Below are 27,382 nucleotides of genomic sequence, written 5' to 3'. Positions count from 1 at the left end.
TCCTTCAAATCACTGAGAAAAACTGGAATCCTTTTGTTTGAAATGTGAAAGTATTGAGAAGAGAGAGCAGTTTGGATCTGATCTAGAATAGGTGGAATTTCCACTTAAAGACACCATTGATGTTAACAACAAAGCAGAGCACAGCATTGCATACAGAAATCAACATGATTGCATTACCTTTGATAAGGAGCCAGCAGCACAGAGTTAGGGAGAGGTTGAGGACCATAGAGGAGAAAGAAAATAAGGACACAATTCATACATGATTAAATGACAAAAAAATACCTAAAATACCTAGGCTTGAATACTGTATGTTTGAATGCACACATTATCACAAGCATTTCTGTTGGGTTCTGTCATGCTTCAACATGAGACTAATTTGATCTTCCACAGCAGTAATCCTTGAGTTATCACCATTTTGTCATGTTACTGTGTTGCCAAGGCACACAAAGAAGGTTATACAGTAGTATCCCTCGTCTGAATGCGCTGTTGTCTTTTTTGGACCATTTGTGGTGAACATTTTCCAAGCCATGGGCAGCCTTAGGCAGCCCACTCAATTCTCAAAGTGTGTTAGAACACAGACAGTGTTTAAATGATTTAGTCCTAGTGGACTGCCTGTGGTACTCCTTATGTCTCTTACAATCAGAGGGAAACACAGTGGATCGAAAAGGGCTCATTCTGCCAATTCTACGCCAGGTGCTATTGATTCAATGCTGCCAAATAGAAAACGGTAGACGACGGGAAAAAACTCAGTGTGTTGAGGTCAGGGGCAGAGACAACCTGCTTTCATCAATGTAAATGCTACAGCAGACCTTCCAAAACTACACATAAGGGGTTCCAAAAAGGGCTCTTCGGCTGTCCCCATAGGAGAACCCTTTGAAGAACCCTTTTTGGTTCAATGGCGAACTCTTTTTGGTTCCAGGTAGAACTCTTTTGGGTTCCATGTAGAACCCTTTCCTCACCTGTTGGGCTTTTACTCAACTCATGAATATCTGCATTATCTAACTACTACTACTACTAATACACACTGAGCTTAGGCTCTGATCCTAATCAAATATGCCTTAAATCCCGCAAAAATTAACACAGGCATATAAACACATCCACCACTGATCTAATAACTCAGCTGATGTTGAAATGGAAATACACACTGAAGTAAACTCAAAGCAAATACACACCGTCAAACTTCCTTGACATGTTTGAGAAAACAACTATTTAAACTTGGCAATTTTCACTTTAAAGCCGCAATATGTCACTTTTTGGGCGACCTGACCAAATTCATATAGAAATGTATATTATAGATCTATCATTCTCATTGAAAGCAAGTCTAAGAAGCGGTAGATCTTTACTATGTGGGCTACTTCTATGCTTCCCGTTCTTAAGTTTCATTTTTACGTCGTTTACTTTCCAGTTTTGTACACCAGCTTCAAACAGCTGAAAATACAATATTTGTGGTGATGGAAAATATATTTCACAGCGGTTTAGATGGCATAATGACTCTCTACACTATACTTCATTATTTTGTCACATAAACTGAAATTAAGCGAACTATTACAATTTTAGCAACCAGGAAATGGCAGAGATTTCTGCATAGTGCATCTTTAAATAAAGATATCTCAGGACATAACCAACAACACTGTTATGTACAGTCGTCCAGTGTATCCTGCTTCGAAGTGATCAATGTTTGAGTCGAGTGGCTGAATAAAGCATGTTTTATCGATTCTAGTATCTCGTTCTTTAAAGGTATTATTCATAGTGCAGGAACAATTCCTGGCTGCTGCTGCCTCAGTCCTGCATGTCACAAAAGAAAGGAACAATGGAACACAGGGACATGACTGGGACGTAAAAGGGCATTTAATATTCAAAGGGCTCTCCTTCAGAAGTAAATAATGACTTTACCGTCCAGTCAGTAGCCTTGTATAGGTTGCTGAAAAGTAGCACTCAAAGTGAATCAGTAAAACAGTGAAATATGCATTGGAATAACATTTTAAATCTCAGCTTTGTCTTTTTTCAGTTTCTGCTCTAATACATTTGTGTGTACAGTCGTGGCCAAAAGTTTAGAGAATGACACAAATATGAATTTCCACAAAGTTTGCTGCTTCAGTGTTTTTAGAAATGTTTGTCAGATGTTACTATGGAATACTGAAGTATAATTACAAGCATTTCATAAGTGTCAAAGGATTTTATTGACAATTACATGAAGTTGAGTCAATATTTGCAGTGTTGACCCTTCTTTTTCAAGACATTTGCAATCCACCCTGGCATGCTGTCAATTAACTTCTGGGCCACATCCTGACTGATGGCAGGCCATTCTTGCATAATCAATGCTTGGACTTTGTCAGAATTTGTGGGTTTTTGTTTGTCCACCCGCCTCTTGAGGATTGACCACAAGTTCTCAATGGGATTAAGGTCTGGGGAGTTTCCTTGCCATGGACCCAAAATATCGCTGTTTTGTTCCCCGAGCCACTTAGTTATCACTTGTGCCTTATGGCAAGGTGCTCCATCATGCTGGAAAAGGCATTGTTCATCACTAAACTGTTCCTGGATGGTTGGGAGAAGTTGCTCTCGGAGGATGTGTTGGTACCATTCTTTATTCATGGCTGTGTTCTTAGGTAAAATTGTGAGTCCACTCCCTTGGCTGAGAAGCAACCCCACACATGAATGGTCTCAGGATGCTTTACTGTTGGCATGACACAGGACTGATGGTAGCGCTCACCTTGTCCTCTCCAGACAAGCTTTTTTCCGGATGCCCCAAACAATCGGAAAGGGGATTCATCAGAGAAAATGACTTTACCCCAGTCCTCAGCAGTCCAATCCCTGTACCTTTTGCAGAATATCAGTCTGTCCCTGATGTTTTTCCTGGAGAGAAGTGGCTTCTTTGCTGCCCTTCTTGACACCAGGCCATCATCCAAAAGTCTTCACCTCATTGTGCATGCAGATGCACTCACACCTGCCTACTGCCATTCCTGAGCAAGCTCTGTACTGGTGGTGCCCTGATCCCGCAGCTGATTCAACTTTAGGAGACGGTCCTGGCGCTTGATGGACTTTCTTGGGCGCCCTGAAGCCTTCTTCACAACAATTGAACCGCTCTCCTTGAAGTTCTTGATAATCCGATAAATTGTTGATTTAGGTGCAATCTCACTGGCAGCAATATCCTTGCCTGTGAAGCCCTTTTTGTGCAAAGCAATGATGACGGCACATGTTTCCTTGCAGGTAACCATGGTTGGCAGAGGAAGAACAATGATTCCAAGCACCACCCTCCTTTTGAAGCTTCCAGTCTGTTATTCGAACTCAATCAGCATGACAGAGTGATCTCCAGCCTTGTCCTCGTCAACACTCACACCTGTGTTAACGAGAGAATCACTGACATGATGTCAGCTGGTCCTTTTGTGGCAGGGCTGAAATGCAGTGGAAATGTTTTTTGGGGGATTCAGTTCATTTGCATGGCAAAGAGGGACTTTGCAATTAATTGCAATTCATCTGATCACTCTTCATAACATTCTGGAGTATATGCAAATTGCCATCATACAAATTGAGGCAGCAGACTTTGTGAAAATTAATATTTGTGTCATTCTCAATACATTTGGCCACGACTGTACATGCTTGTGCTAATAAAGATTGGTTAGACCTCAGAAACACCCTTAAAGAGGCCGTTTGTCCGATTTGTTTTGTGTAGAAAAAAATACTGAGGAGACTGGCTGAATGTATCAAGGTTTATAAAGCCGCATCTAGCTGTGTAAGCCCATGCCTGTTACTGTTGCCAGCAGTTACTTCCGTAATAGTAGATGTGGAAGCTGACCGCATAGCTAAGGGCAGAGAGGAAGCTGGCTGCTACACAGGGCTGGCTGGGCCTGCGACAACCAGCGAGACAGCCAAGGGCTACCCCTCACCCCACAACACGCACACCATCATCACTGGTTCATTAGATCGACAGCACAGGAGCTCTAGGAGGTGCCTATATTTCTTATTTTTGCAGTGAGTATGACAATCTTGGCATCTAGGCCTACCATTTATAGAGCTGTACACTTATTTGCAGCCTGACAGCAGCTGCAATCTCCTGAAAATTATTATTTATTGGACACTTGCCCTGATATATGGTCCTGCTTGCAATTCCTTTGCAAAGATGTGTACAGCCAGACTTGCTTTCGTGTGATCTCAATAAATCCAATGACCATTTTTCAAACAGCCATGGATGAACCTGTCAAGGCTGCCCTTTCCTGCCGCTGTCAGAGCTTTGTACATCTCCCTGTGCTAGAGATATGTTCAAAGGGCTTATTAAATGCACCTGGGTGTCCAAACAGAACGCTGTTAGAAAGTGTAGCAACATTTTGCCTCTGGTTCCAGTGATCTGAGGATTGATTCTTTGACCCATTTAGGCTCATCCTCAGTTTTGAGCCATGGCAGCAGAACAGGCTTCTGTCATTCATATGGGCATGTTCCTGCAGATAGAATTGGATTCTAACCCTGAGTTGAATGATAATGAGGATTTGTGATGTTCCTGTTTCATAGAAATGCAATTACTGTACCTTGTTCTCCAATGTATTGTAGAGGCCTTTGTAGAGAATAGATGCACACCACAGGAGAGTTATAAAGAGCTTCTCAACCCCTGCCTCTAGAATGTTTTAACCCCTTATCTGGTTTAGTGGGGGTCTAGTCCTGTAACAGCTGCCTCATCCCCTGTGAATCTCCTAACAGTTACCCACAAAGCCTCCTAAGTCAGACAAATCTGCAAATAATTAAAGCTTCGGTGGGTTTTATTGTTTAATATCTCCAGAACTTGCACACAATAAATGCCTTAATGAGAAAAACATTTCAGAATGCCAAATCGTCTGTGTGTCATGCTCTTCACTTTGAGAGAAGAAAAGCTCAACACAAAAAGGAACATGAAAACTTTTCATGTGAGGTGACATCCACCACAAGTCATCAGCCTTATCAGCAGGGTTTTGGAGAGGACTTGCATAACACACAAAATCTGCTTTTGATTATGGGCGGCTGCATCATTGCTGAGACACACACTGTAGTGAGTGCAGTGGACCTACGGCTAATCTCAAACCAAGCTCAGATTTTCCAGTGCAGATGCAGCCTGCCTTGCCCTTACTGCCTTGTCCCACACAAGAGATGATCCTGCCCAAGATGATGATTAAAGGGAATGTAATGGGGCTGAACTAGTTGATATTAAACATTGACAACCATTCCACATGGGGGGAAATGTTATACTGTGAAAAACCATGAGCTCTGATGGCTTCCGAGGATATATATTCCAAGAGAAATTGTTATTTTAAACAGCTCTTTCCACTATTAATCAAAGCCGGACATAGGAAAAGCAGCACAGTACTCCTGAAGCAAGGCAGAATCCCTCTTCACTGACACGAGAACCTTCACAATGATTATAGCAGAGCTGTAGATGCTCTCCATCAGTACATGAGCTCTGACACAACAGTGGTATCATCCACAGTGGAACCATAAGGTCAAGAACTACAGCAGCACTGAGGTATTTGCACAGAAGGTTTTTCATCAAGTGAATTGTTTTAGGCTAATGGAACAGCTGGCCTTGACTAGTGTTGAGTGTGTCATGGAGAGCAAGAACAGCTAATCACGGCACACAACTGAGGGATTGTAATTGTGCAGGGTGAGGGCCAAGATCTTAAGTTGTGTAAATGCAAACGTGCATGGAACCGCCAACTGTCCTAGAATAAACCTAAGGTACAACAACTATGGCCAAAAAGAAAGAGGTGGATAATTAATGTAAACTAATGTTTAATGTCTAACAGCTCTTTCCCAGATGTGGCTAAATCAAGCAACCATTGGCAGCTTCCAACCGTAATGTTCGTCTTCCGTGCATTATTGAGCCTCGTTGTATTTCACATCAGGACAGATTCTGCATACAGAGACCAAAACAGTAATTAGTCACATTTTTCACTCAAACACAGGCTGCCAAAGACAGACCCAGTTGCTGCAGGACTCCTGGTCAAACACCAAGAAAAATCTTGGGCTCGACAATAGTTGACATAAGTGTATCGCAATCAAGCTGCAGATGTGACATTTGCATGAATAGCATCACACAAAGTGGTGGGCTAAAATATAACCCAGCCTTGTTTGAAAGATTTTGATCAATCAGAAATGTTGTGCAGAGTAACAGAAATTCATTGTAATCATGGTTTCTTTTGTTAGATTTTGAAGGGGATGTGCCCAATGTTCCAGCAAGCAAGGATGACTGTTATTTCGCCTTGTGTAATTCCAGTATTTTCAGACGAGATGTCTCCTAGTGTTCACTTTCTGTTCGCTTTTGAAAAGAGCAAGCACTTCGGAGGCACAGCTTGCTATCACTTCTGGAAGCAAGACATCAAAATGAAAATGGTGGGGCACTGCTGCGATAAAAAGAAATACAACCTGAAACAAACAAACAAATGTCACCGGATTGTCTTTTTGAAAGCTTTCATTTCATTGGGTCTCACCCATGTCCAACAAACACATCTTTCAACTCTTTTCTCCCCACAAGATTATTCTATCAGACACAACGGACACGTGTTACAACAGCGCACCCTGAGAAATGGAAACAGAACCTGGTAGCATTCTTTCCTACGGCTTCTGATTACCAGAGACCCCCATCTTTGTTCATTGAGTCATTACCGCACAATTAAAAGCTCGTTGAGCAGACAAACACAGAGCATGGGTCCTGCCAGTTCATCTGTTCTTCATGACACCCAGGATCAATCACTCCCATGGTTTACTCCCAGACGCCTCTCCCAATACAGCACCCAGAGGGTGAGATATACCACATCTCCAAACACACCTCAGATCTCTGTGTGTCAGCAGGCCCCACATGCTATGTATCACACGTTAAGAAGATATAGGAGAGTCCTTTTATTGCACTTTCATTTCCTTGTGCTAGTCAAAAAAGTGGCTTCTCGGCTCCATTCATCAATAAATAAGTGCACACGCCATTTTGAGACAGTATCCAGACCCAGGGTGTATATATAATACATAAAGTATGGCTCTGTGACATTGCAGGCAAGAGATGCTAAAACCCTTTATTTTCCATTATGGATACCCTTTATTGTCAAACTGGGGATGAATTAATAAAATGTCAAAAATCTCCCAAAGAGGACTAGCCATCGGTGTCTCACTGCCAAACTGTGACCCACAATTTTACTCATCAACAGAAATCAATAACCCCACAATGTCAGCCTGTAGTGCCTCTATGATTGTCAGGCAATTGACAATAGCTGAGCTGCATGGGAGCATTCCTGAGGGAGCTGACAGATAATGGTGTCAATCTATTCTGTTCGAACAAAGAGCCTGGGTCCTGGGAGCACACATGGCACCACCCTGAGAAGGCCGGGCTGCGCTAGTTAGCTGCCATCCAGTACTCAGTCACATCAATCAGAGAGAGTGACAGGCGCCCTACATTACCAATCCTGGAATGTTGGTCCAAATGAGCCCTGATGAGGTAGAGAGAGGGGGCCCTTGAAGTTTTTGAGCGACAATTTGTTTCAAGAGTTCTCGCTCAGATGTGAACGACTTGAAGAGGAGCCCCGGCTTTTACACCAGTCACTCACACTAAAGAAAAGCAGAACTTAAAACACCAATCAGTACTAGGATGAATTGACTTAAACTTCTCATAATTAGACAGGCTGATGATTTTAACTTGTGGCTGAGCTGACTGTGCTAAATATGGAGGTGGTGCCGACACCATCAGGTAAAAGTCCTTTAAGTCAAGTCCTTATAGGCTGCAGGAGTTCATGTTCAGAACACATAGCCCAAGGCCTTCTTAGCAGCATGAACCAACAGACAGAGATCATCCTTTTTCATAATGTCTCACCCCCTCCAGATTGAATCCTTTATTTTTCTTGAGATTACATTTAGGAAGTCTCATTAGTCTGTCAGATGAGCTGACAGCACTCCACTTCAGCTACTCAAACCTCAGGGCCCATGAAGTAAAAACAGTTTGCACACTCTGTCAGAACCCCAAACTTCCTCACTGACCAAAAATAACCTCTGTCACTCACCACGTGCTCCCTCCTTGAGTCGGAGAGGAAGACCTCACTTGGCTTGATCGGCAGAGGGGGGAAATCATATATGCCAAGTTCAAGGATTATAATAAATGCTACGGTTTGTGATCCTGAGGGTCAATGCGCAGCCAAAATAAACAACGGGAAGCAAATGTGTTAATGTTTTAAACAGTGGGTGGACTGACACTGTCTATCGCTGACTCACTGTTGAAGTCTTAATGAAATACTTTCTGTTTAAACAGAAAGAAGTTTGATGGTGAGAGACAGAGAGCGAGAGAGAGAGTTGGATGAAAATGTGAAATACAATACAACATGAGTCTTTTTCCATCTGGAGAAATGTCAGACTTGTCTTCCTCTCAGAGCCAGGAAAACTGGAATTAGAATAAAATCCATTACACACTAAATTTCATTACCATAGTTGTTACTTGTTGTGCAAATAATGCCATATGCAATCGTCCAACATAGACAAAAAAAAACACAGTTATTGCCAAAACAGAAGTAGGGTTGACGAAACCCTCACTGCTCAGCAGAAGTTAAAATAACAGCCAGCTTGAGTCAGACAGAGCAAAAAATGAAAAGTAGGAGGATGTTAGTTAACTCCAGCTTCAATAGCCATGACTTAACCCTGCAACATCTCAGGTTTCATTCACAACCACTTGGTGAAAAGCCCCAGAGGGCTGAGATTACAGTGCTGGAGTGGATTCAACTTCCCCTTTCTCAATGTAGCAATTTGATGAAAGGTTGGGGGTCACACTTCCAAGCTGTTCTTTCACCCACTTGAGACAAACGATATACTGTACAGTAAAGACTGTACCGTCTGGATGTTAATATGTGCCACTGTCCTAAAGGGTCCCAAAGGTTGCCAGACGATGCAGAGTGACATGAATTCAAAGCACTACGTTGGGAGGTCTCTGCCTTTACAGTAACAATTAGAGATGAACTGTGACAACCTGAGATGGGTACTCCATCACACAAACCTGGATGACATAAAGTACGGTACAGTGCAGGCCCACTACTGGGACTAGTCTTCTGGTTCTCAGGCTGTGTGGGAGGTGCCTGCACTATCTACCCACAAATCACCATCAAATTACTTTAGTATTCACAACACACCTTGGCCTGATCTTTCTCATCTGCTGTAACAATCCATGCATGTCTGTAGCCTAGTGGTTAGAGTGTTGGGCCAGTAACTGAAAGGTTGCTGGGTCTAATCCCTGAGCTGACAAGGTAAAAATCTGTCATTCTTCCCCTGAACAAGGTAGTTAACCCACTGTTCCCTGGTAGGCTGTCATTGTAAATAAGAATTTGTTGTTAACTGACTTGACTAGTTAAATAAAGGTAAAATGAAACAAGCCCGATGTGACCTCAGCAGTGAGACAGTAAGGATCTGAGCAGAGAGCCTGGTTGCCAACACTACAGCAACTAAATAGAAGTAACCACAGTTTCTCCTGACTCACTCTCCACATTTAGGAAAAATCCAGATACAGTAATCATATTTTAAAACGACCAAAATAATAACAGAACCTCAAAGAAATCCAACACCTGTATTTTGCAGCACTGGCTAAAGCTGAGTGCTTCTCCAACAGAGAGCATTCACTGACTGAGAAAAGTTGATTTGTAAAATAGATACAATATTACAATTTTATCACAGGTGACTTTATTTCTCAACTCTTCAGACACCCATCCATCCCACAGCCATGCCACCCACTGTTGAGCAGACACAGCAGAACAACTTCAGTTGGCCATCGCAACACTGAACTCTCCCTCCCATTAAGTAGGCTACATTAACCTAGGCACGTACACCCCACCCACCCACCCACCCACCCACAAAGAGCTGACCCGATTGGTTGTGACAAGTTGTTCTGCCCCAACAGTGAGGTCTTATTTCACTGTCCGTCCAAAACAACGGCCGACACAACCATCTGTGACAAATGAGGACCTTCATTCAGTCCAGGGAGAATAGTGAGACCCACACAGTCCCTTTTCAATGCACAAAGGCACAGGTCTGGGCCAGGATGTGTCACAGTCTTATCACAATGTGCCAATGTCCCGTGTTACGGGGAAACAAGGCCACCGAGATGGCGGAACTGAAAAAAGTGGCTCCTTTATTGAAACGCCAAACTACAGCATCCTTGTTCGATATAGGCAACAAGGGAGGTTTTTGTTTCTAATGGATTGGGTTCTTTACTCGCCCCCTCATCGACAGCCAGTTAATCCCATTAATATGAAGAGAGCTCGGCAACCCGGGCTGAAACACGGCATTAGACCCATTAGCCAACACTGGACCTCTGAATCCAAGGCCTTGTCTAGACCCATTACTGACACACCCACATGAAATCAAATGATGTGAGACCCATGTCTATTGATGGGGGGGACATTACACCAGGGTTCCCCAACTGGCGGCCCGCGGTTGATTTTATTTGTCCCCCGAAGTTGTCTAAGCTATACACACATATATATATATATATATATATACACACACACACACATTCAGTGGCAAGAAAAAGTATGTGAACCCTTTGGAATTACCTGGATTTCTGCATGAATTGGTTCTCAAATTTGATCTGATCTTCATCTGTCACAATAATAGACAAACATAGTGTGCTTAAATGACTAACACAGAAATTATTGTATTTTTCTTGTCTATATTGAATACATAATTTAAACATTCACAGTGTAGGTTGGAAAAAGTATGTGAACCCCTAGGCTAATGACTTCTCCAAAAGATAATTGCAGTCAGGAGTCAGCTAACCTGGAGTCCAATCAATGAGACGAGATTGGATGTTGGTTAGAGCTGCCCTGCCCTATAAAAAACACTCACAACATTTGAGTTTGCTATTCACCTCGAACAAAAGAGATCTCACAAGACCTAAGATTTAGAATTGTTGACTTGCATAAAGCTGGAAAGGGTTACAAAAGTATCTCTAAAAGCCTTGCTGTTCATCAAATTGTCTATAAATTGAGAAAGTTCAGCACTGTTGCTACTCTCCCTAGGAGTGGCCGTCCTGCAAAGATGACTGCAAGAGCACAGTGCAGAATTCTCAATGAGGTTAAGAAGAATCCTAGAGTGTCAGCTAAAGACTTACAGAAATCTCTGGAACACGCTAACATCTCTGTTGACGAGTCTACGACGAGTTGACGAGTCTACGTAAAACACTAAACAAGAATGGTGTTCATGGGAGGACACCATGGAAGAAGCCACTGCTGTCTGAAAAAAACATTGCTGCACTTCTGAAGTTTGTAAAAGTGCACCTGGATGTTCCTACTGGCAAAATATTCTGTGGACAGATGAAACTACAGTTGAGTTATTTGGAAGGAACACACAACACTATGTGTGGAGAAAAAACGGCACAGCACACCAACATCAAAACCTCATCCCAACTGTAAAGTATGGTGGAGGGAGTATCATGGTTTGGGGCTGCTTTGCTGCCTCAGGGCCTGGACAGCTTGCTATTATCGACAGAAAAATGAATTCCATGTTTATCAAGACATTTTGCAGGAGAATGTTAGGCTGTCTGTCTGCCAAATGATGCTCAACAGAAGTTGGGTGATGCAACAGGACAACGGCCCAAAACACAGAAGTAAATCAACAACAGAATGGCTTCAACAGAAGAAAACACACCTTCTGGAGTGACCCAGTCAGAGTCCTAACCTCAAATCGAATGAGATGCTGTGGCATGACCTTAAGAGAGCAGTTCACACCACACATCCCAAGAATATTGCTGAACTGAAACAGTTTTGTAAAGAGGACTGGTCCAAAATTCCTCCTGACCGTTGTGCAGGTCTGATCAACAACTACAGAACATTTTTGGTTGAGGTTATTGCTGCCAAAGGAGGGTCAACCAGTTATTGAATTCAAGGGTTCACATACTTTTTACACACTGCACTGTGAATGTTTACATGGCGTGTTCAATAAAGACATGAAAACGTATAATTGTTTGTGTGTTATTATTTTAAGCAGACTGTGTTTGTCCATTGTTGTGACCTAGATGAAGATCAGATCAGATTTTATGACCAACTGATGCATAAGTCCAGGTATTTCCAAAGGGTTCACATACTTTTCTTGCCACTGTATAGTACCAGTACAAACTCAAGGGTTTCTTTATTTTGACTATTTTCTACATTATAGAATAACAGTGAATACATCAAAACTATGAAATAACATATGGAATCATGTAGTAACCAAAGAAGTGTTAATCCAATCAAAACATATTTAAGATTCTTCAAAGTAGCCACCCTTTGCCTTGATGACAGCTTTACACACTCTTGGAATTCTCTCAACCAGCTTCACCTGAAATGCTTTTCCAACAGTCTTCAAGGAGTTCCCACATATGCTGAGCACTTGTTGGCTGCTTTTCCTTCACTCTGCTGTCCAAACCATCTCAACTGGGTTGAGGTAAAGGAAAGGGAAAGGGGATACCTAGTCAGTTGCACAACTGAATTCATTCAACTGAAATGTGTATTCCGCATTTAACCCAACCCCTCTGAATCAGAGAGGTGCGGGGGGCTGCCTTAATCAGTCGAGTGATTGTGGAGGCCATGTCATTAGATGCAGCACTCCATCACTCTCCTTCTTGGATAAATAGCCCTTACACAGCCTGGAGGTGTGTTGGGTCATTGTTCTGTTGACACTATGAGAAAACCAGATGGGATGGTGTATCGCTGCATAATGTTGTGGTAGCCATGCTGGTTAAGTGTGCCTTGAATTCTAAATAAATCACTGACAGTGTCACCAGCAAAGCAGCCCCACAACGTCACACTTCCTCCTCCATGCTTCATGGTTGGAACCACACATGCAGAGATCATCCATTCACCTACTCTGTGTCTCACAAAGACAGGGCAGTTGGAACCAAAACTCTCAAATTTGGACTCATCAGACCAAAGGAAAGAGTTCCACCGGTCTAATGTCCATTGTTCGTGTTTCTTGGCCCAAACAAGTTTCTTCTTTTTATTGGTGTCCTTTAGTAGTGGTTTCTTTGCAGCAATTTGACCACAAAGGCCTGATTCACATAGTCTCCTCTGAACAGTTGATGTTGAGATGTGTCTGTTACTTGAACTCTGTGAAGTGTTTATTTGGGCTGCAATCTGAGGTGCAGTTAACTCTAATGAGCTTATCCAATGCAGCAGAGGTAACTCTGGGTCTTCATTTCCTGTGGCGGGCCTCATGAGAGCCAGTTTCATCAAAGCGCTTGATGGTTTTTGCGACTGCAAAAATGTTCCGTATTGACTGACCTTCATGTCATAAAGTAATGATGGACTGTTGTTTCTCTTTGCTTATTTCAACTGTTCCTTCCATAATATGGACTTGGTCTTTTACCAATTAGGGATATCTTGTCACAACACAACTGATTGGCTAAAGAAAGAAAGAAATTAAACAAATACATTTTTATCAAGGCACACCTGTTCATTGAAATGCATTCCAGGTGACTACCTCATGGAGCTGGTTGAGAGAATGCCAAGATTGTGCAAAGCTGACATCAATGCAATGGGTGGCTACTTTGAAGAACCTCAAATATTTGTTTAACACTTTTTTGGTTACTACATGATTCCATATGTGTTATTTCATAGTTTTGATGACTTCACTATTATTCTACAATGTAGAAAATAGTAACAATAAAGAAAAACCCTGGAATGAGTAGGTGTATCCAAACTTTTGACTGGTACTGTATATGTATATGAGAGAGAGATTTTTTTTGGGGGGGGGGGGACATAAAAGACTGTAAAAACACCTGCAACTCCAAGTGATTTTAATTATGGAAATCTGCTCCAAAGTATTCCTATGCGTAATAGAGAGATAAAGTTGAAGTCGGAAGTTTACATACACCTTAGATAAAAACACGTTTAAACTCAGCTTTTCACAATTCCTGACATTTAATCCTAGTAAAAATTCCATGTCTTAGGTCAGTTAGGATCAACACTTTATTTTAAGAATGTGAAATGTCAGAATAATAGTAGAGTCACGTCCTGACCAGTAAAAGGGGTTATTTGTTATTGTAAGTTTGGTCAGGACGTGGCAGGGGGTGTTTGTGTTTCGTTTTTTTATTAGTCTATTTCTATGTCTGTGTCTAGTTATGCTATTTCTATGTTTAGTTTATTGGGTTGACCTTCAATTGGAGGCAGCTGTTCCTCGTTGCCTCTAATTGAAGGTCCTATTTAGTAGGGGTGTTTTTTCATGGGTTTTTGTGGGTAGTTGTTCCATGTGTAGCTGTATGTCTCACAGGACTGTTTTTTCGTTGTTGTTGTTTTGATTAAGTGTTTTGTTTCGTTTTCTTCTCAATAATAAAGAAGATGAGCATACACATTCCCGCTGCGCCTTGGTCCCATCTTTACGACGGACGTGACAGAGAGAATGATTTATTTCAGCTTTTATTTCTTTCATCACATTCCCAGTGGGTCAGAAGTTTACAAACACTCAATTAGTATTTGGTAGCATTGCTTTTAAATTGTTTTACTTGGGTCAAACGTTTCGGGTAGCCTTCCACAAGCTTCCCACAATACGTTGGGTGAATTTTGGCCCATTCCTCCTGACAGAGCTGGTGTAATTGAGTCAGGTTTGTAGGCCTCCTTGCTCCCACACGCTTTCTCAGTTCTGCCCACACATTTTCTATAGGATTGAGGTCAGGGCTTTGTCATGGCCACTCCAATACCTTGACTTTGTTGTCCTTAAGCCATGTGGCCACAACTTTGGAAGTATGCTTGGGGTCATTGTCCATTTGGAAGACCCATTTGCGACCAAGCTTTAACTTCCTGACTGATGTCTTGAGATGTTGCTTCAATATATCCACATAATTTTCCTGCTTCATGATGCCATCTATTTTGTGAAGTGCACCAGTCCCTGCTGCAGCAAAGCACCCCCACACATGATGCTGCCACCCCCGTACTTCACAGTTGGGATGGTGTTCTTCGGCTTGCAAGCCTCCACCTATTTCCTCCAAACATAACGATGGTCATTATGCTCAAACAGTTCTATTTTTGTTTCATCAGACCAGAGGACATTTCTCCAAAAAGTACGATCTCTGTCCCCATGTGCAGATAGAAACCGTAGCAGTGGCTTCTTCCTTGCTGAGCGGCCTTTCAGGTTATGTCGATATAGGACTTGTTTTACTGTGGATATAGATACATTTGTACCTGTATCCTCCAGCATCTTCACAAGGTCCTTTGCTGTTGTTCTGGGATTGATTTGCACTTTTCGCACCAAAGTCCATTCATCTCTAGGAGACAGAACGCGTCTCCTTCCTGAGCGGTATGATGGCTGCGTGGTCCCATGGTGTTTATACTTGCGTACTATTGTTTGTACAGATGAACGTGGTATTTTCAGGCGTTTGGAAATTGCTCCCAAGGATGAACCAGACTTGTGGAGGTCTACAATTATTTTTCTGAGGTCTTGGCTGATTTATTTTGATTTTCCCATGATGTCAAGCAAAGAGGCACTGAGTTTGAAGATAGGCCTTGAAATACATCCACAGGTACACCTCCAATTGACTCAAATGATGTCAATTAGCCTATCAGAAGCTTCTAAAGCCATGACATCATTTTCTGGAATTTTCCAAGCTGTTTAAAGGCACAGTCAACTTAGTGTATGTAAACTTCTGACCCACTGGAATAGTAATACAGTGAATTATAAGTGAAATAATCTGTCTGTAAACAATTGTTGGAAAACATTACTTTTGTCATGCACAAAGTAGATATCCTAACCGACCAAAACTATAGTTTGTTATCAAGAAATTTGTGGAGTGTTTGAAAAACGAGTTTTAATGACTCCAACCTAAGTGTATGTAAACTTCCCACTACAACTGTATATGTGATTCTGTACAAATGTAAGCAAGTGTCATGTCCTGACCAGTAAAAGGGGTTATTTGTTATTGTAGTTTGGTCAGGACGTGGCAGGGTGTATATGTTTTATGTGGTTCGGGCTGGTTGTGTTAGTAGTTAGGTGTTTGATTTATTATTCCGGGTTTTGGGCACTGTTCTATGTTAATGTATTTCTATGTTTAGTCTAGTCATTTGTATTTCTATGTTTAGGTAATTGGTGGTTGGACTCTCAATTGGAGGCAGGTGTTTTCTAGTTGCCTCTGATTGAGGGTCCTATAAATAGGTATGTGTTTGTGTTAGTATTTTGTGGGAGATTGTTCTTGTTTAGCTATGTGTGCCTGACAAGACTGTCAAGTTCGTTGTTGTGTTTTTTGTATACGTTTTTGGTGTTTTTTCCTTCTTCACTTTAATAAAAGAAGATGAGTGTACATTTTCCCGCTGCTTCTTGGTCTCAACCCTACGACAACCGCGAGAGCAAGGTTTAAAATGATTATGTTTTAGTCAAATGTTATATCTGTTTGGGGTTCTTGTGGTCAATTTGCAGTCTACAAGTAATTTCAAATTATGTTCCGGCCCCCTTACCATCCGCTCAAGAAAGAAATCAGCCCGCGACTGAATCTAGTTGATGATCCCTACACTACACCAAACCTTCACTGAGGGGGGCCTCCCTTCAGACATTGGTGAGAGTGTGCTGCAAGGGTTCTACTCTTTGACCAAGCAGCTTTTCCAAAAACATGATTTTTAATTATTATGTCCCATTACTGTGTCGCACTCTTGCATTTTTTGCAATGCACTGCTGCCCATGTGCAGGATTTTCGTGCTGGTTGATCAAATCTTCTGTTCAATCTTAAGTGTCTAAGATGATTGTGTGTGTGTGTGTGTGTGTGTGTGTGTGTGTGTGTGTGTGTGTGTGTGTGTGTGTGTGTGTGTGTGTGTGTGTGTGTGTGTGTGTCAAGGGGCTGTTGAGGGCACCACATGATACATTTGGAGAGATAATCTGTTGGCTATAATTAAATAGCCAGCAAAGAAATTGGAAAAAAGCAAAGAGGGCGCCGATTAAACTCTTGTGTAGCATGGTTCAAGTTCATCTTTAATACTGTCCACCACAGAGCAGTAAACCCGACAACTACATACGGCCCATTTCTCATCTCTGTGGGTGCCTGTAGGACGATTACAAAGCATCCTGCTTAATTTAGGAGCACTGAGTGTGAGGCTGTCGGTCTGTGCACAGGGTCTTTCATGAACCGGTGGGCAGTGACTGATCAGGCTCCCAGACTGACCCTGGAACCACACTCACCCTATTCCTACTGCAACTCACACATGACAATCATCTGCCAAGGCAATCACAGAGGCAGCAGAATGGGCCAAGTCTATCCAATTTCTCCCATGGCCGATACCAGTCAGCTCCAGCAATCAAAGCCGTGGGGAGTTTGATCCTGCTCCATGCTGATGCAGCTCATCTCAAATAGCTGGAGAGAGAGGGAGGGTAAGACCTCTATCTTAAGACCTAAGTCTAGACACCATCTGGACCATGGTGGTTATGGCTATCTGCTGGCATCGCTGGAACACCTTTAATATGTTAAATGCCTTCAATAATTAATTAAAAGTCCAAAGATAATTTACTTGCAATTGATAAGCACTTGACATTTTGCACTACTGTTTTTAATTAAAAAATTTAATTTTTCGATTTTATTTCACCTTTATTTAACCAGGTAGGCCAGTTGAGAACAAGTTCTCATTTACAACTGCGACCTGGCCAAGATAAAGCAAAGCAGTGCGACACAAACAACAACACAGAGTTACACATGGAATAAACAAATGTACAGTCAATAACACAATAGAAAAAATCTATATACAGTGTGTGCAAATGTAGTAAGATTAGGGAGGTAAAACAATAAATAGGCCGTAGTGGCGAAGTAATTACAAATTAGCAATTAAACACTGGAGTGATGTGCAGAAGATGAATGTGCAAGTAGAGATACTGGGATATGTAAGGTTACAGAGGATATGTAAGGATATGTAACTTTGGAATTATGTAAAAATATATAATTTGTTATTACACAGCAGATACCTACCCAAAAGGTAATTACTCTCCACAACGCCCTTGATTTTTCTAACCAAATCCCGTTTTGATCACCTGAAGCAGTGCTTAGAGAGTGAGAGCTCAGAGGGATTATGACTGAGAAAGTTCAGCTCAGCGCGGCAGGGTCACACCAGATCACCCAGTGGGAGCTGCCATCACATGTAATAATGTTGACAGTCACTGAGAGAGGCAGTGACCCAGAAAAGAAGGGCAGTAAAAAATACCCCTGAGTTAGTTAACAGTGTTGCTGTGTGACGTGCAACCCCAATCCCTCCCTCCTTTCCTGTTATTCCACGTTGAGCCTGATTATGTGCTGTAAAGTGCATCGACACAACACATTCTCATGTTCAAACTTGGAATATTGAGCAAATGTTTCCACATTTTATGCTATTCGAATGTTCATTTCAATGGAAACTCATTGCAGGTATTTGAGCTATTCTTGCTACCGCAGCTCAGGAAATGTGGACTGAGGGCCAGTGCTTTTAAATTAAGTCAGTTTGTGAAATACCAAGGTCTCCTCAAATCGCATTCAGAGGTTATTGGCCGTTAGAAAAATGTGCATCGCATCTAGTCAACTGTTTCCCATGACCTAAAAGTGAACTGATCGTCTCCAAGGCTAAAATGTTTCAAGTAATTATGTGGTTTTGTGGGAAACTGAAGCAATGCACACCATACTGAAACCTCTTATTAATAGTATTTTTAGCAACAAATACTGAAAGCTTTTTAGACTCGCATTTGTGGCGAGAGTGAAAATAACATCTTCATGTCTGCTGGAAAATACAGTTCTGAAGTGAAGTCAACCCATGTATCTTTGATCAGAACTGTGCTGATCTTTTTAGACTGTAGATGAGAAATCGTATGTCTGATCACAATTGAAACCAACTTCTAAGCATTTGCATTAAGGGAACAATAACTGCATAACTCAATAACTGAAAGTCGCAAGAGATAGGCCTAATAATAGAATGGAAGGACATTGTATTGTATGGTAAACCATTGAAATAAGAGAACCTGTCAAAACTCTTCAGAGTCTCAATGGCGTTCAAAGAAATCTCAAAGCACATGGAAAAATAACAGGTGTCAATGTGTGAACAATACAAAGGACCCCTCTCACATGGACCTCTTAGATGGCTTCATCGCTCAGACTATCTGTCATCTGGCAAACACTGACATCTCCATCCTGGTTGCACTGAACATGTTCCTCTTGACTCCACCTCAAACCCAAGGGCGCAGGGGAGAAAAACCCTCAACGCTTCGCAAATGTGACCATCTGGCGGCAGCCGACGGAAGATTAGAGCGGGAGGTCTTGCACGCCTTGTCTGCTGTCCGTGTATCCACCCCACTCTGGAGGCTTCCACTAATTACAGGGCACTGGGAGAGACTGAGGGAGATATGCTCAGACTGTTAGGTTGACGCCCTTGGGTTCTTGGGCTCGTTACATTACCACAGCGCTGGGGCTGGGGCGGGCTGGGGTGGGGTTGGGCTGGGGCGGGCTGAGCCGGGGCGGGGTTGGGCTGGGGCGGACTGGTCCATTCTATCCCACTGGATGGACACTACAGACAGGGCTGGAGCAAAGCAGAGCAGAGCCCAGACAGCAGTACCACAGAAACCCAACCAGGGCCAGCCAAAGCTATTTACAGGGCTCAGGCAGCCTTACACGGACAGACAACCCAGGAGGGGGAGAGTAGATAGGTCATACTCACACACACACACAGACTAACAATATTTCTACAAAAACTATCTGCATTGACACTTCTATTTTAGTTTTTTTCTACACTGACTTTATGCACACTACACACACTCACATTCCAACACACACACACCCTTCATTTTCACACACACACACATAACACGCACACATATTCATACTGAGTCTACTCTGTTTATCATATATCCTGATGCGTAGTCACTTTACCCCCATACATATCTACCCCTACCACTCCAGTATCCCTGCACATTGTAAATATTGTATTGGCACTGATCCTCGAACTGACCCTGTATATAGCTTGCTGACCCTGGAACTGCCCCTGTATGTAGCTTACTGACCCTGGAACTTCCCCTGTATGTAGCTTACTGACCCTAGAACTGACCCTGTATATAGTTTACTGACCCTAGAACTGACCCTGTATATAGCTTACTGACCCTAGAACTGACCCTGTATATAGCTTACTGACCCTGGAACTGCCCCTGTATATAGCTTACTGACCCTGGAACTGCCCCTGTATATAGCTTACTGACCCTGGAACTTCCCCTGTATATAGCTTACTGACCCTAGAACTGACCCTGTATATAGTTTACTGACCCTGGAACTGGCCCTGTATATAGTTTACTGACCCTAGAACTGACCCTGTATATAGTTTACTGACCCTGGAACTGACCCTGTATATAGCTTACTGACCCTAGAACTGACCCTGTATATAGTTTACTGACCCTAGAACTGACCCTGTATATAGCTTACTGACCCTAGAACTGACCCTGTATATATCTTACTGACCTTGGAACTGGCCCTGTATATAGCTTACTGACCCTGGAACTGCCCCTGTATGTAGCTTACTGACCCTGGAACTGCCCCTGTATGTAGCTTACTGACCCTGGAACTTCCCCTGTATATAGTTTACTGACCCTGGAACTGCCCCTGTATGTAGCTTACTGACCCTGGAACTTCCCCTGTATGTAGTTTACTGACCCTAGAACTGACCCTGTATATAGTTTATTGACCCTGGAACTGGCCCTGTATATAGCTTACTGACCCTAGAACTGACCCTGTATATAGTTTACTGACCCTGGAACTGACCCTGTATATAGCTACTGACCCTGGAACTGACCCTGTATATAGCTTACTTACTTTCTCATGTTCTTATTTCTGGTGTGTTCTTGTTCTACTTTACCTTTTTTATAGTACTACTGATATTGATTAATGCATTGCTGGGAAAGAGCAAGCAGGGAAGGCATTTCACTGTACTTGTGCACGTGACAATAAAACTTTAAACACACACACACACACACAGCACTCTGACTACACTGTAAGTGGCAGAGGTTGTTAATTGACAGAAAGCTACTTAAAGACGTGTCATCAAACAAAGTGATTCATTATAGTTTGAGCCACTCAACCACTCCTTAATGCGATACGTGGAAGACTGGGAACATGCAGTACATGTCAAGGTTTATTTATAACAGATTACTGGGCAGGCAGGCAGGAACTATGGACCATGAATCCATTCTGAACATTAAGTAACAACATGTTGGGGGAAAAAATGATTCATCCTACCTCTAAGCACTGCATTATATCTGTAAAAATATTATTGTAATTATAGTCCACATATCCCTACTTTATCATAAAAAAAAAATCTGAGTCAGACACAAACAGGTAAATTCCCAAATGCGGAGTCTAGGAACTCCGGTATTCCACTGCCTCTCCCCAACCGAAGAAGCCTTGTGTGTCAATGAACTGAAGCATTTGGCCATCAAGTCCCAAACCACATTATCCGACTGCAGTGCGACATGCTTTGACTGCATCCCCTCCCCTCTCTGTCAGGCCACAGCAACGCTCAGGAAGGCTCTGTCCTCAATAACAAACTACGTATGTCATTCACACATTTTTAAATCACAATCCTGACAATATCACATTTTAGCTGAGAAAGAGTTGTGTGCCATGCAGCATTGTTGAAGAAGAGCAAGGCATTTCATACTAGTCATGACAAGAGATACAATGCATTCGGAAAGTATTCAGACCCCTTGACTTTTTCTACATTTTATTACGTTACAGCCTTATTATTAAATTGATTTAAAAAAAAATACCCTCATCAATCTGCACACAATACCCCATAATGACAAAGCAAAAACAGGAAAAGCAGAAATATCACATTTACATAAGTATTCAGACCCTTTACTCAGTACTTTGTTGGGCCAGCATCCCGCCTCTTCAATGTTGATGTTGAGACTGGTGTTTTGTGGGTACTATTTAATGAAGCTGCCAGTTGAGGACTTGTGAGGCGTCTGTTTCTCAAACTAGACACTCTAATGTACTTGTCCTCTTGCTCAGTTGTGCATCGGGGCCTCCCACTCCTCTTTCTGTTCTGGTTAGAGCCAGTGTGCGCTGTTCTGAGATGGGAGTAGTACACAGCTTTGTACAAGATCTTCAGTTTTTTGGCAATTTCTCGCATGGAATAGTCTTAATATCTCAGAACAAGAATAGACTGATGAGTTCCAGAAGAAAATTCTTTGTTTCTGGCCATTTTGAGCCTGTAATCGAACCCACAAATGTTGAGGCTTCAGATACTCTCCTAGTCTAAAGAAGGCCAGTTTTATTGCTTCTTTAATCAGAACAACAGTTTTCAGCTGTGCTAACATAATTGCAAAAGGGTTTTCTAATGATCAATTAGCCTTTTAAAATGATAAACTTGGATTAGCTAACACAATGTGCCATTGGAACACAGGAGTGATGGTTGCTGATAATGGGCCTCTGTACGCCTATGTAGATATTCCATTTAAAAAATCTGCCGTTTCCAGCTACAATAGTCATTTACAACATTAACAATGTCTACACTGTATTTCTGATCAATTTGATGTTATTTTAATGGACAAAACAATTGCTTTTCTTTCAAAACCAAGGACATTCTAAGTGAGCCCAAACTTTTGAACGGTAGTGTATGAAAATAAGGCATTTCTGCAAAAATGTCTAAAAACCTGTTTTATCTTTGTCATTATAGACTATTGTGTGTAGATTGAGGATTTTTTTAAATTTGATCCATTTTAGAATAAGGCTGTAACGTTAAAAAAATTGGAAAAAGTCATGGGGTCAAGTCACGGGGTCTGAATACTTTCCCGAAGGCAATGTAACTCAAACAATATGGTGATACTGTAACTCTTATGTACCATAAGGGTATAGTACTTTCAGATCAACGCTCTCATTTCATCATTAAATTGTCAACAATATTTCAGAAAAGAGCGTGTAGGTGTAGGCCTAGTCCTTCTGAAAAATAGAAATCTCTATATCTGTTTTCTAAGAAGACATTAAGTTGATCAACTCCCTCAGGGCTGACACAGGAGAACAGCTTTATTTTACTACTCCTGTCCTGCACATTTCCATTTGATTCAGTTCAGTACCAACCAAACAAAATCACGGATGTTTTTGCAACATAAATCCAAATCACCAACAATAATGCTGATGATCCAGCTAATGCCTTAGCCATGTTCACAAAACCTGCAGAGTGCAGACCCTTTATTTTTCTGCAGTGCCATACATCAAACGCATCTGGACAGGTTCATAGCAATTCAGAGAATGAAATTGGGCAATATTTTTCTCCTGACACAAACGTATTCACTCCTATCGGTGGTAAAGGTCTCAGGATTATAGCAATAGACAGAGATATGAACAACACGTATGACATATGATTCACTATGTTGTCATCCAGGTGTAAAGGCTCTGTGTGATAATGATGACCGTGCCCAGATGGAGAACTCCCACAAGTCATTCTGACATCACATAAAGGAGTAATTGTCCACCCCTCAAGGCTGGGCTGTTTGTGCAGGGAGTTGGTTGTGGTGGTGGTGGTGAAAGCATTGACAGAAGAAAGCCTTGTGAGGCCCTTCCATTCCTCCATTGAAAAGTTATCTTTGGTGCTAGGCTAGCAAACACATTGCACAAAACGTGTATTTACGGTGTTGTTAACTTAGACCATGACGAGTTACAATTAATAACAACTGGTATGTGGCAGGTGACTTAAATTAACCAGTAAAACCAGTGACCTTTCATCAGGTTTGTCCTATAGAGATCTGACTTAGCAAACCCTACATTCATTAAAGCAGGCAGAGCACTTGTAGGCTCTATTTTCTCAAGAATACAACTGAAAGTAACAAGAGCAGTGTAATGATGTATTCCTTAGCAACAAGACTCTAAGAGCGGATCGATGGGAAATCCTCATGTGGCATACTGTCAGCCACCCTCGGTGCTCCTGGCTATGCTCAATGCACAACTGCCACATTGGATTTCAACTTTTAATCATTAAATGATTTAAGTCAAAGCAGTTTCTCAACTAGTGTACAAAATTGCTTTCTGAATTTCGAGAGGAGGATGTATTACACATTGAGACAAAATATCCATATTTGATTCCTTGCCATTTATCATTTAAGAAATTCCGTTGTTTAGTGCACACCTACATGTAGCCTAAAGGTATAGATAACAGATTGTCATGTTAGAAGGTGCAAACCGATTTGCATTGAAATTACCTCAAATATTATTCTAAAGAGTGGTATCCAATCTGATAAGATCCTTATAAGACAGTTTTTAGGTTTATGTTTTAAATTCAGTTCTCCCCAAAAAGTGAGCTCACGGTTTGATAAGGATGAAGCTTCTTATCCACACATATGATATCAGCCATCATTAAGCCCTTTTCCCTATCATTATACCACATCTGCTTCTTCTCCAGGCAAATCACATGTTAACAAGCCAGGATACCACCTCACTAATGACTACTAATTACATACTGTACAAGTCTGAACAAAACGCCAGCACTAAAAACAGATAGGATAGTTAGTATGTGGTATCTCAGAAACAAATAGCAGTTGATATGGTTTGGGCTTCAGCACAGTAAAAGAGTGGGTTTGTCAGAAGTTAGACTGTTATTACAATGGCCATTAGTTTAAAATTGAGGATATTATATTCACATGGGGGTGCGTGCTACACACACACACATGCAAGCACACACACACTACAACCTGGAGGCTGAAATGTAGAATGTGTACACTGACACATCCCAGTGATCTTGCAGCAGTCAGTGGTAGCCTTAACCTCTCCACATTGTAGCCACTCCCAGGCAGATTTATGAAAACTGAACACAACTGCTGTCACATGAGTGATGGTGTGTCCTGAGCACAAAGTACAAAGGCGTATACTCCTGTATAATTTTATGACTCCATCACAAAAATGTAGGCTATAAGATTACAATGAAACTTTGGCCGCTGGTTGAAATACCCGAGCCGACAAGGTAAAAAATCTGCCGAAGTGTCCTTGAGCAAGGTACTTAACCCTAATTCGCTCCAGTGGCGCCGTACTACTATGGCTGACCCTGTAAAACAACACATTTCAGTGTGCCTATCCGGTGTATGTGGGGAAAAAAACATTTAAAAAAAACCATCAACACACCACTTGGCATGAGTGCAGTAGATTTACGCTCACTGAACAGCATTCCCGGGCTACATTTTAATGGTCTCAATGCATCCATAGAAACAGTAGCACTTATACTAATAACTTAATTTCCTATAGGGCATAGCTGTCCAAATACATAACAATGATGGCTCTAATTCTGCATGTATCAAACCTTTTATAAGCAGTTAGGCTATTGACCAAATGATTGAAGTGTAATACACTACAGTATAAGCCTCCTATGTAGTACACTACATTACTTACTTATCATAGACCACCAGGTTAGTTTAAAAAACCTGGTGTACATTTAGACATCAGGCATTACAAGTTAAAACATTGTATTTAAATTATTAATGAATCAATTAATAAATCAACCAAGCTATTAAACTGAGGCCATAGCGGGTTAAACGCCCAGCAGTAGGTCTACAGCAGTAAGTAGTCGGTAAAAGAAAAGTGCTAAGGTTTTGTGTTAAGATCTTCATTCCTTACAGGTACTTAAATCTGTTTGGCACAATACATTCTCAGGCCAGGGAGAAATATTATTTCCCTGGAGGCAAATAGATTTTCACCGTGCAGCCCAGACGGCAACAGACTGAACGCATCTCCACTTTTAAGACCGTTACTTTTCAATGGAGCATGACCACTTGAGAATTGATCAATGTTTTAATCTGCCTAATAAAGCTCGCTGTTTTTAAGACATTACATATTTCCTATTTAAAACAGGGTTGGCTTATTTCATTTGTTTAGGATCATCAATCATTATTCTCTGTTAGAATAATGATATTCGTAAAATATGATTCACCTGTTTTTTCACGGGACGGAACAGCACCTAACAAATACGACTGGTTCACACGTAATTTGAACAGACTTGGTCATGATAACGGTTTTGTTTTAGTGCTGTGCCATGGACATGGTGATTATGGGATACAATGTATCAAATTACTCCCATAATCATTTTGTAGCGTTAGGTTAATTTCGCCTGCAATAACGTATCATCGTCTCAGGATTCAAACTTTATGCAGTGACACTGTGTACTGGCAAGCTATGCCTGCTGTTTACTAAGACCTTGCCGCCAACACAGAGCTGACAGAAGTCACCCTCCCTCCGCCCGCCATTCCTTACGCTACCGCGAAATGTTGTATAGAAATGTGAACACGTTTCTTACTATGCCAAGCAATAAGCTACCATTATGCAAAACCATTGTGTTGTATGACAATATGGGCAGAACAGCAACACCATCAGACGCGGGCGTCATCTGTCATTTATTCATGTACCTGTCATCGTAGCAGAAATCAGCGCCCAGAGTGTTGACATAGAGGACCAAAGCCACAGCGCTGCACACGAATTCAGCAATCATTTCTCAAAAACGAAAACAAGAAAAGAAAACGAAGAACAGTGGAGAACAGTGGAACTCAAATCCGATCTCTAGTCTCTCTCTCCGTCTTTGTCAAGATGTCTCTACGAAAACAGAAATTCCAATTCCCCATCCTCGCAAAGTGTTGAAAGTGGATAATCCAGGCATCCTCCTTCTAACCCATTTTGAGCTAGAGGAGGGCAGTTTTGATCCGACACGAAATAGAGCAAAACGGCCAGCATTTACGGTTTCTGTGACTGCATTTGCACGCCTTTCCTAGAAGACTGCTCCTATGATGCATAGTGAGTGGTCCGCTAGATAAACGTCGTGATTGAGCCGCGTGTGGTTCAAAGGATCGTCTGCGCATGTGCGATGCCCCTCCTCCCAACAGTGAATAGAAGAAAGGATGCTAATGATTTGAGGATTAGGCTGGACTGCATGGTGATGGCACACCTCTTGATTGCGAACCGCTGGTATCCCCATAGCCTTTCTATGTGTATTCTAGCCGTGATTATATAGTCCATTATGAGTGTGAATATGCCATTCTTGGTTTAAAGGAACAGAGACACACACCGGTCGCGCGTGTTTTTTCCACCCTCTGGGGAGCTCTTTGTATACACAGCATAGTCGCATAATCTGGTTTTAAACCGAGCAGTAGGCTATAAACAGTACTTGGTTAGGGCCACACTGCGCCAGGCATACAAACACTAGGTTTGATCTACCCTCTGCTGAAACCATTTTTTTCTATATAAATATAATTTAAACTAATTGAATAGAACTACTGACCCACAAGGATACAAAATATTAGTTATTCAGGCTTCAAATGTCTGTTGATTATTGGATTATAAAATCTGAAATGGCATAATGGTTTTTGTTCATTACTCTTAAATAACCAATCAACAGACATTTGATTAGAGCCTAAGGATTGTATGTCAGAAATGAGAATGTGACATGACAGGTGTCTTCTCTAAAGTGGTACAACACGTTAA

At 41.8% G+C, this 27,382-nt stretch overlaps 1 protein-coding gene across 1 annotated transcript in view; it reads right to left on the bottom strand.

Moving 5' to 3' along the window:
- The window catches only part of LOC106561381 (protein O-mannosyl-transferase TMTC2), a 192,744-nt gene extending 165,992 nt beyond the window's left edge, over window positions 1–26,752 (bottom strand). Inside the window, exon 1 of the mRNA XM_014125269.2 lies at window positions 26,314–26,752. Coding sequence (XP_013980744.2) covers window positions 26,314–26,396 — 83 coding nt within the window. The 5' untranslated portion in view covers window positions 26,397–26,752. The remainder of the gene's footprint in view (window positions 1–26,313) is intronic.
- Between the last annotated feature and the right edge of the window lie 630 nt (window positions 26,753–27,382).

This window comes from Salmo salar, chromosome ssa10 (assembly GCF_905237065.1).
Source record: "Salmo salar chromosome ssa10, Ssal_v3.1, whole genome shotgun sequence".
In the NCBI taxonomy this organism is placed as follows: domain Eukaryota; kingdom Metazoa; phylum Chordata; class Actinopteri; order Salmoniformes; family Salmonidae; genus Salmo; species Salmo salar.
Note: the sequence above shows the minus strand (reverse complement) of the source record. Positions and strands in the feature narration are given on the sequence as shown.